Source organism: Neopelma chrysocephalum, unplaced genomic scaffold, assembly GCF_003984885.1.
Source record: "Neopelma chrysocephalum unplaced genomic scaffold, ASM398488v2 Primary Assembly neopelma1_147, whole genome shotgun sequence".
Lineage (NCBI taxonomy): Eukaryota > Metazoa > Chordata > Aves > Passeriformes > Pipridae > Neopelma > Neopelma chrysocephalum.
In genome coordinates, this window is record NW_020897809.1 from 2,157,798 (window position 1) to 2,168,465 (window position 10,668).

At 39.9% G+C, this 10,668-nt stretch overlaps 1 protein-coding gene across 1 annotated transcript in view; it reads left to right on the plus strand.

Annotated features, from left to right (window-relative positions):
- The window catches only part of LOC113976033 (store-operated calcium entry regulator STIMATE), a 33,038-nt gene extending 23,763 nt beyond the window's left edge, over positions 1-9,275 (plus strand). The window contains exons 5-8 of the mRNA XM_027700787.1: positions 2,407-2,519; positions 3,398-3,475; positions 4,230-4,379; positions 5,239-9,275. Of these exons, the coding sequence (XP_027556588.1) occupies positions 2,407-2,519; positions 3,398-3,475; positions 4,230-4,379; positions 5,239-5,355 (458 nt within the window). The 3' untranslated portion in view covers positions 5,356-9,275. The remainder of the gene's footprint in view (positions 1-2,406; positions 2,520-3,397; positions 3,476-4,229; positions 4,380-5,238) is intronic.
- Positions 9,276-10,668: the final 1,393 nt, after the last annotated feature.

The following is a 10,668-nucleotide window of genomic DNA, read 5'->3' on the forward strand; positions in this document are numbered from 1 at the left end:
ATGATCCCTCAGGGGCTTTTTTAATGTCAGAATTTTAAATTTTATTAGATTTGTCTTCATATTTCCAGTTTTGTATTTTCAGATTCATTACATCAGCAGTTGGATTTCAGTAGAGGTGCAGAATCAGTTAATATATTTGAGTATGTAAAGAGGAGAAAAGCAGTCATGAGGTGTACTGAAAAGAATGTTCCCTGTGTTCTCCTTCCCTTCTTGTCTTGGGCTGCTGTAGCTGTGTGAGTAGCAAAGAGGTGATAAATCCCTCTTGGTGACTGTAAACTCTGCTGGCAACTGAATCGTGCTGTGGTCTCTTTGCTTGTCTTTGCTTCTCATGTGGCAAAGCTGAGAAACTGTATCTGATGCATCTTTTCCCTCCAGCTCTTTGTTTGCCACTCCCAGAGCAAGTTACTTGCAGCCATGTGGGGCAGAGAGTACTGACTTTAAAACTGTTGAAAATTTGTTTTGGAGTTGTTCTGTGAGTTGGAGTTTTCTTGAGAGAATTTTTCAGGATTTGAAGAACAGAGAGAAGATACAGGATAGAGGAATAACAGGTATTTTGTTCAAGAGCTGTCTGAAAACGTGCTTCTGCAAAGCAGCTGATGGCAGTAGCAGACACTGGTATAGACTACTTTTGCATTGCCCAGCATTCTCCTAAGATGCTGCTACAGTTGTCACTGCAGAGGATTAAAAATGTTTCAGTTTCATTCTTTATTTGCTTTTCTTGCAGTAACAAGATTTCCACTAATTTGCTGGATTATTCTATAAATGCAACTTGTACATGAGAGGTATAAAATCAGAATTCAAGAGAAGCTGTGACAGACTTTAGAAATGGAATTAGAGCTTTGACTTCAACATTAAAGTTCTAATTTGAGTTTGTATACTGAGCCTCTGAATGTACAAATGTCCTAAATATTCTTGGGAGCACCTTCTGGATATGGTGATGTTATTAACTTGAATTGCATGGCTTATAAAATCAGAGAAAAAACTTGGTTGGAAGGGATCTCCAGAGGTCATATGATCCAACCTCTTGTTCAAAGCAGGGTTAACTTCAAAGCTGAAGTGTGTTGTTCAAGGCATGGTCCAGTCCAGTTGTTAATTTGTCCATGGTTTGAGATTTAAGAACCCCTTTGAACAATCTACTCCAGTGCTTAACCACTCTCATTGTGAAAGCTTTTTTCCTTTGTATCAGAATTGTATCTCCACCCATCCAGTCCATACCTTCCCAGCTTTTCTGCAAGGATACTATTGAGAGACTGTCGTAAACTGCAGTATGTAGTTGTAAAACTTGAGCATTTTGTTGAGTGTTGATCATTAGCTCACACTGTAAGACGTGGTTAGGAAGTTTGCTTTGTTTTGGGCTCCAGTCTGATTTACCAGTTTCTCTGTGTGGCATTTAAGCTGCAAACAGTCTCAGCCTATTACCAACTATTAATCCTGAAAGCCTTTCAGAAATGTTCCAGAAAAGGAAGTAGCAACTGTCCATTATGCATTACAAACACATAAAGGCATCTGATTTTCCATTGCCCATTATTCATCCCCAGGCTAAAAGTTTTGAGCTGTCTTTAAAGATGTTGCAGAAGCTGCAGCAAAGACTAAAGTGCTGTCATACCCCTCCAGACCTTCCTTTTGTTTTCCAGTGAAATGCTGCTTTGAACTCACCTGCAAAGCTTGTTAGGCCTAACAGTCCTCTTTTTTCTTCTTTTTTTTTCCTGCTTTCTTTCACAGAGTCTAAGAATCTGTACAAGTTTTCCTGGTCAAATATTTGTGGTTTTCATCCTGTTCTGGCAGATAACTTCATGCACTCGGGTTCTTACTCTGCCACAGTGGGGTGCAGCAGAATTTCAAACTCTTTGAAATTAAAATGTGATCTTAATTTTTTTGTTCAATTAAATTTTTCATAGGAGCTCTTGCACAGGTTGCTTCAGTTGCAATCAGTTACTTATGGTCACTAACTTTGTAGAGAGGAAAAATATGTTTAAGGTAGCCCAGGGAGAGTGGCAGAATCATAGTTCTACTTAGACTGAAGGGAAATGTGTTTTCCCCCAGCTGTGTTTCCCTTAAGTTTTCCTTTTCAAGACACTTCATACTTGAAGATAGAGGGTCAAAATTAACAATGGGCTGGGAAACAAATGTAATGCAACTTTATCTGTCTTGCTTTCATCAGATTATATGAAACAGTGCTCATAGTACAGGTGCTGCTGGATTGGATCAAGTCCTGTGAGATTCAGTTTCTTTTTGAAAGGTGGGGTGAGGATGAGGGGGGGGAAAAGCAGCACTAAGGGAATTGGGAGAAGACACTTTAAGAGGATTTAGCTGCCCTGCTGCCTCTTCAACACTGCTTTTCTGAGATGTTTACTGTGAAGTAAAATCAAATCTATGCATGTATTGAACCTTCCTTCTTCCTTGCAGGTGACCCCCTGCAGTGCAGTGCTTGGGTGGGCCAGTGTGCTCTGTACATAATGATTATGACATTTGAGAAAACCATCATCATCATAGTGCTGCTTATACCTCAGTGGAAAGAGGTTTGTGCTTTTACAGAATTTTACAGACAAATGAATTTCAGGTGGAAGCTGTAAAGACTTTCAGTAGTGTGTATTGGTTTGGCTCAGGCATCATAGCTGTCTACAGTCATTGCTGATTAAATCTGTGGTACTGGTATGTTCTTTTAGTTTAATTGGGGTACTGTTAATGAGGCTTCCTGGCATCCATTACCAGGAACATCCTATCATATTTTGAAGGGTTTTTTATATACTCTGATATCTAAAATTTTATTCTATCTCCTTGTCTAACCTGCTCTGTTTTCCTAATTCTTTAACTCTTACTTACAGGTATTGTATATTCTTACAGTATTTTAAAGAATTTTCTTTGCCTGACCTTTTTAATAGATTTAACTGTAGCTTTTAGAAATTTGCAGTGGATTGTAAAGGCATTGCTGATGACCGTATAAATATTTATTTTGATAGACTCTGCAACTGAGTATTCAAAGTGATGTTGTTACAGCCCGTTAAAACCAGTTTAGCCCTGTTGTTTGCTCTGGACTACTTTGGGAACTGTCTTCCTACTGTGCATTTTGTAAAACTCTGCTCTGTTTAAATTTCCTAAAGATGGAACCTAAGACATGTTCCTTGGAAGCACACAGCTCTAAAATGTCCAAGATGATTCTCACACAGCTCTCAGATTTCTGTAAGCAGAAATGACAGAGATACGTTTCTTGTCAGCCCCACTTACTTATCTGTGGTGATTTATAAGCTGTCCTAAGTACTTTGCTTTTCTCAAAGCTGTCCTTTTTTGGTTCATCTGCGTTATTTCTGTCGCATTAGCTGGCACATGAACATTGCACTGCCTAACCCAGTTTGTGCACATGCTGCCCTGATCTGAACTTATGCTCTTCTTTTCACAGGTGGCTTTATTGAATCCCATAGAGAACCCCCAACTGGAGCTGGCCATCGTCATGCTGATAGTTCCCTTCTTTGTTAATGTTAGTACAACTGGAACGCTTCTCTGAAATGTTTGCTTGGATATCTTTCTGCCACGTCTTCATTAATTAACATTAGTCCTTAAAACACAGTGTTATCTTGGTGCTTAAGAAAAGGGGTGCTAAGGAATGGATAAAATGTCTGGATATGTAGATTTTACAAAGCTGAAATCCACACTGAGCTAAGGGACTGGGCACAGGAGAGGGGCAGAAATGCCTCATAGACCTCTTTGGCCTGATGACTTCAGTAGGTTGGATGTAATACTGAAATACTGACACAGAGATTATAAAATTACAGTGAAATTTGCTTCAGGAAGCAGTTGGTCTAAGGACAGATGTAATGTGAAGTATCCAGTGTCTGACCACAGGCTGGCCTATGGTGGAGCAGAGGAAAAGGGCACGGGTGCAGTCATACTTCCCAAAGTGTACTCTTTCAGGAATCTGGGATTTAGGGATTAGAGCCAGGGATAGTGGGTGTCCTTGCATTTAATAACTGCTGGTAAAGCTTTGCTGCATGAAGAGTTAATATATAATCACTGTGAATAGTCACTACTTCTCTTATTTTCTTCTCTTCCACAAAGGAATCAAGTAGCTGGGTTCTAGGGCATTCCTGTGCTGTGTAAAAAGCCAGGTGACACTGTTCCTACACAGGATGGTTTGGCCAATTCAGAATTATTGTCAACTCCAAATACTGACCAAATGAACTTATTCTACTCTGAAGAAAGCTGAACTGTCACTTTCCCCTTCTCTTTGACAGGCATTGATGTTCTGGGTAGTAGATAATTTTCTTATGAAGAAAGGGAAGACAAAAGCTAAGCTTGAAGAAAAGGAAGCAGGACAAGATTCAAGAAATGGAAGTAAAGTCCGATACAGGAGAGCAGCGTCACATGAAGAGTCAGAGTCAGAAGTATGTAGAGTTAACTACTGCAATTAATGCAATATCAATCCAGTTCACCCCTCCTGCCATTGATTTCATTGGAACACTGTCAACTGAGGTTTGATTTTCTGTGCATGTACCCCTGACAGCAGTTGCCAGCATTTGCTGTGGAGAACCAGTTAAGAAAAGTGTCTTTGTTGCACCACTCTGGCAGTTAATTTCCTTCCAGATGGGCAGGAAGACACAATAAAATATGTAAATGTCCTAGGTGAGCTGTGCTGCAGATACTTCTAAAAAAAACCCCACAGGGGATACAAAACAAGCAGACAATTCTAATTCAAAGAGAGGTTAATAGCTTAAAGTGAGAGGGAGCTGGTGGAGGCAACTGACCTGATTTTGGAGAACTATTTACATACTTGCCTTAGCATAATGTTATTCTAAATTACACAAAGTGAGCAGCTTTTAGTTCAGCTGAAGGGATGGGTCATTTCTTTGAGGGTAAGTTGTTTTAGCTTTAGTAAGTTAATGTAACTTTCCTGTGTGATAAACAGTGCTATTTATAGGGGGTTTTCCTTAATAAAATGACTCCATGGTACCAGTTTGGAGAGAGAGTTTAAATATTCTCTCTCAAGCTGCCCCTGCTGTTCTGGAGGTGCAGGTTTAGGCTCAGTGGCTGTAGTGAGATTAATATGCATGCATCCTTCTTTGAAATTTATGGAGCTCCCAGATAGGATGTGTGATGGTGTTTAATAGTGCAGGCAGTAAATCCTAATTGTAGTCTGTCAGCTCTTCCTTGATAACAAGGTGCTTTGCAAGCATAAAAAGAAAGGTAAAAGTTTAAAAGTAGAAAGAAGAAACAGTGACTGATCCACGTGCCATTTGTTTTTAGATCCTGATTTCAGCAGACGATGAGATGGAGGAGTCGGACACCGAGGAGGATCTGCGCAGACTGACCAACTTGAAACCCGTTAAGAAGAAGAAGCACCGTTTTGGTCTGCCCGTATGACACCTCCCCTGGCCTGTGTGTTTGCAGGTTTCGTGGCAAAAAGAACTTCGTCAGTGGGGTTTAATGTTGCAATTGCATCTCCGTTTGCATACAAACTGACTTAAAAAGCAAGGTCTCCCAACAGAAGGCAAGCAGTTGGAAGACTTCCAGCTCAGTTGCACTACAGACACACTGACCAATTATGCAAGAATGTCTTCTCATCATGTGTGAAAAACTGCAGAGGTGTTAAGGATGAGTCACTAAGGAGTTTTGTGTCAGAGAAGATCAGAGAGAACAGATCAGAGTCTTTCACTTTTGGTTACTGATGAGACAGTGTAAGAAGTTCTCAAAAAGGCATCAGAGTTGACTAAGTTAAAGGAGTGTGTTTTATTACTAAAACTGGCTTTTGCAGCATAATTCCTAGAGCAGAATAGTTTATGGTTACAAGCTGTAACTTAACATTATTTTTTTAAGTACAAATGTTTACTTGCTACCGGGTACCTATGGAACTAATAGGTGGAACAAAGATTTTTTTCCAAGTCTCCTCAAATCTATTTGACTATTTTATATTTAAGTTATATTTTCATACAGTTGTATTTAAAGATTCTCTTTGTCAGAGAAAAGGGTGCAGTTCCCTTTTTTTGTGCAGAACAGGTCGAAATATTTGTAGTGAAAATCTTATTTATCCTTATGTCCTGGTTTAAGACAAAGGGATTGCAAAGGGAAGAGCTCTCTGTCACTGCTGAAGTCACCAAATATCACTAAAAATGCAGTCCTATGTGTGCTTTCGACCACATAATTCGAAAATACCTTTTTTAATAGGAGGTGGTGTTTGCATATTTGACAAATGTGCACTTTAGTGTATGACAAAAATCTGTTGTGATGGTTATTTGTGAAATGAGTATCTGCGGATGACTCATTATTTCTGTTCCTGCAAGTCTCTTGTGCATACCTCTCAAATGACCCAAAAGAGATGGAACACTTCTGACACTTTTCCTTTTGTAGGGCCTGCGGTACAGGACCGTGATCTGACTGAAGCAGTTGTGCTACAATATTGCAAAAAATAATTCTGTCCCTTGTTTTTTGTTGGAAAAACAGTCCTCTATTTAATTTGCTTAACAGCAACAACAAAAAAATTTCTCCTGTTTCGTTTCCATAATGTCTCATTATCCTTTAGGAGTTAAAAAAAACAAACAATCCAAGGGGTACAGTGCAGTTGTTACTACAGAATTTCTGTTATTTTCAGTGTCTCTCTTCTGATAATTGACAACACATGCTCATCTGAAACCTAGCAGACATGTTTTCAGTGACATCCTTTTGCTTTGCATATTTCCTCAATGATTGTTTCTGACAGCTTTCCTTGCTTAGCTAAACCTTGTGCAGGACAAGGCGATGTGTCAAGGAGGTGACAACAGACCTTAAGTGCAAATCTGTTGTAGGATCTGGACACCAGGAAAGTCCCAAGCCTTAAACCAAACAGTTTCATTGGAAAACTGCTCAGAACTTTTTAAGGTTTTTTACATTTTTTATAGATTTACTAGGTCTTAATGTGATTTATTATCCAGACCACTTAAATGGGCCTTAGTAAATACTGAGCTGTGTGCTCCCGTGCTTACTGTCACTACTCCAGCATTCCTTTTCCCTGCGTGGCTGCCGAGGTGAACACGATGCTCCCAGACCTCAGCGTGTCCAGCCGGCTCCAAGGGGCATTTTACCAAACCTGAGGTTTTAGTTGAGCCACTGACCTTCATTACTGTGCACTGAAATGTCAGAACTGCAATAAGTTACAGCACTAGTGTTTCTTTTAGACTAAATCTACAAACTAATGACATCGGGAGCTTAATTGAGTTCTTTTTGACATCGGGGGGGGTAGGAATAGGGAAATGTCCCTAATCAGTGTTGCCTCTGTTTTAGGTTTTTGGGGTTTTTTTATTGATTGTGTGACTTGCATCTTCTCTTGACGATTTACCACTGGGTGGGCGCGGGTTTCCAGAAGCACAGTACTTCCAGGAATTCATTTTCAGCAACAGAATAGTCTTGTACAGATTCCAAAGGGATTAAGAGCTAGGACTGGCTCTTGTCGCAAATGTCAGCGTTTATTTCTCTTAGCATAGGATTTGTTCTGTTCCAGATAGTGACATAAAGCTATTGAACGTGTGCTGTGTCCCCCTGCACAGCCCTCGCTGTCCTCGCCCGCTGAGATACCTGAGCAGCGCACACGGATTGAACTGTCTGAGCTTGCATTTTATCTTCCTTTTCCCTCCAGTTACTTCAGTTATCAAAATTATTCTAGTCTCATGTTTAGTCTGTGAATTGTCAGTATAAGATTATGGCCTTAATCATGTGAAAATATTTGTTTTCAGCAGACCTCAAGCTTACTGACCAAGTACAAACCAGTGTAAAGTGCTACGGAGCAGTTTGTTGAAGATGGTTGTAGCAAAGGTCCCGAATGCCTAATTTTTCATGTCTTAAGTGCTTAAATGTCACTTGATGTGAGATTTTGGTATGCCTAGCAAGATGATATAGTAAAGCACTATGAGCCAAAGACAGAGAAATATTTTAAACACCACGTTAGTAACAGGAGGAGCAACCTTCAAAGGGGAAAACCCAGCTCTGACTCTTTCTACTAAAACAATAATTTTATTCACAACATTAGCTAAATAAAAAAATCTGAGGTCTTTTCCTATTCATTCTTTGCTGTCCTGGGAAAGAGATGGAAAATGTAAAATTGGTGGTTTTCCTCTTTGTAAGGTAAATATTGGAATTCTTGCCGTAGGTACAAGTAGAACAGGTGCTCTTGTCTGACGGGCTTGTAAGTGTGAGAAGGGAATATGTGCCTAGTGCTTCACTGTGTCTTACTGCTCATTGAAAAGGACTGGCAGGACAGTCTGAAATAGACTTTTCATAAAGAGTTGATCCAGTAATGGTATTGGAACTTCTCAACATTTGCATTATCCTAAAATTGGCACTCAGATTTCTGCTTGTACATGTACTTCGGGACAACTCACAGCAAAGGTTTAATTCAGGCTGTGCTTAGGAAATGTGATTCTGTTTAGTGAAAATAAGCTATGTAGTCTATGCCAAAGTAAGAGAAAGGGATTATAACTGAGAGAAGAGACACAGAGGTATTGGTGGAGATTGAATTTACTACAAATGGTCAACCTAAATGTATTAACTGCTTCTGGGATCTGACCTGTGACATCTGCATAAACTTAAAGCACTGGTGTTGTCTAATATGTGGTTTTCAAGTTCTGGCTTTAATACGTTCAGGTCCCCTTGTCTTACTTTAAGTAGGTGAATGCTGTCTGTTAATGTTGCTAACTAAAATGTACTATAGCTTTTCTTCAGGGAAAACTCAGAAACTGAGTTGCAAATTAGAGCAATGCAAAGTGATCCCCTCCGGCAGGTGTCTGCTCCCATTCCTGCCGTGCCTGGGGAGGGAGGCCTGGGCTCTCCCGCTCTGCTCAGAGCTGAGCATCACAAGGAATCTCTGCCACTGTGCTTGACTAACCCGTGTTTGCAACTTTGCTGTGCTTTTTACAGGAGAAACCAGTAGTGAAAGTGAATAAATTCAGCCACATCAAGTCAGAGTTACATCTACAGCATAGGCGTGCAAACTTTTTTTAGGGGAAGTTTCCAGTTCAATTACTGAAAATGACTACTATGGTTTTACAAAGTAAAACTGCAGTATCTTTAAAAAAGGGACTCTTTTGTAGATGTTTTTGTCTTGCGTGGGTATCCGTCTCAAACTGAATGTGGGGTTTGTTTGTAGGTAAATTCAGAGTATAGCCAATGTGAGCAAAACCAACAGCTGTATTCTGCTGCCCTCTGTTTGGACCATATTGTTTATTCAGTGGTGTTACCTTAAACTTTTAAAGGTATCTGATGTAATTACATTGTATAATGGTTTACAATAAAGTTGGACTTATTACAGATTTGTACACTTGTTTTATACTTGCCGTTTCGCAGTCCCTGTGTTTCAGTGTTTATAGTGTGCTCCTGTGGGAAGCAGGTTTTGCTACTCGAGTTTAAATTGAGGTCTAATTTTATCCAGTCTTATGCTGATTTTAATTTCAGTATATCCATTTACCTTAATCCCATTTGAGCTGGAAGAACCACTATTAAGTTGCAAATTTTGTTTGGAATCCTTGCAGGTTCCTCTCGGATCTGTTCCCTGAGGAAAGCTTTTTCAGGGCTGGAGCTGCACAGTATCAATCCAATCCTACCTCTGTAACTCCTGGATAACATTTGCCCATTATTTTCATTACTTTCCAAGCAGCCCCATATTCAGTTCATCCTCATAGGGAATTCAGAGTATAACCTTCACTCTACCAAGCCTGTCAGCCCCCTGAGGGGTGTTAGCACTTCCCTGGAGGAGAAATCTTCTGTAAGATCTGGAGACCACAGCGGCACCTGTGTATATTCACCAGGTTCTCTACGGTCATTGCCATATTTTATCTGCAACCATTTCTCAGCAAAGGAGTTTTCCACACTTGCTGTTGCAGTGGAAGGTTAAAGAGGGTCAACTTTTCTTTTTAATAGCCACTATTGAATAAATGAGCCTATCTTGTATCACTGTCATTCGTGTCCCATTTGACAGATCTGAGGACCTCAACCATGGGAACAGTATTTCTGCTCTGAAATGTAAGTAACTGTAGACTTAGGTTGCGGTTTTTTTAAGGAAAAGTAGCCCGTGATCTGTGCAAGGAAATGGTTGTGGCTGTTGTTGAGTGTTGGTGTAGGAAATGTGCAATCAAAGAGAACAGAGCTGTCCAGGCTATGGGGATGTCCTGGAAACTTCAGGATATGCTCCCTACCTCTGTAAGCTCCTCTCCTTCTGCCCTAAATGGCAGGCAAGGTTGAAATGATTTAATTTTGTTTGTATAATGATTTTGTTTGCACAGATTAAATTGCCATGAAAGCACAACTCTGTTGCTTTCGAGTGAGGAATATGTAGTACCAATTAACTGAAGCAATTTTGAAAGCTGAAGGGAAAAATAGTTCAGTGTCTTGAATTCTAAATATTTGCTTTAAACGTGCAGAATGTTATTTTCCTGTCATAACAGATAGCGTCGGAATAGTGACGCTTGTGGGACTGTGGAGAAACAGCAGAGAAGGAGAAGTGTTGCTTTGTACAACAGAAAAAAAATCTGCTGTTTTTTCTAAAATCCGTGTTTTATTTTTGCTTTGTTGGCCTACTAAAGGCACTGCTGTTCTGCATAAATGCTTCCTCTGGTTTACTAAGCCAGGGGTTTAAAATAGAAATTCAACCTAAGGAATGGCTGAGGACATAACATCCAAACTGCTTCTTCACCCACAAATAATTCCCCCAAT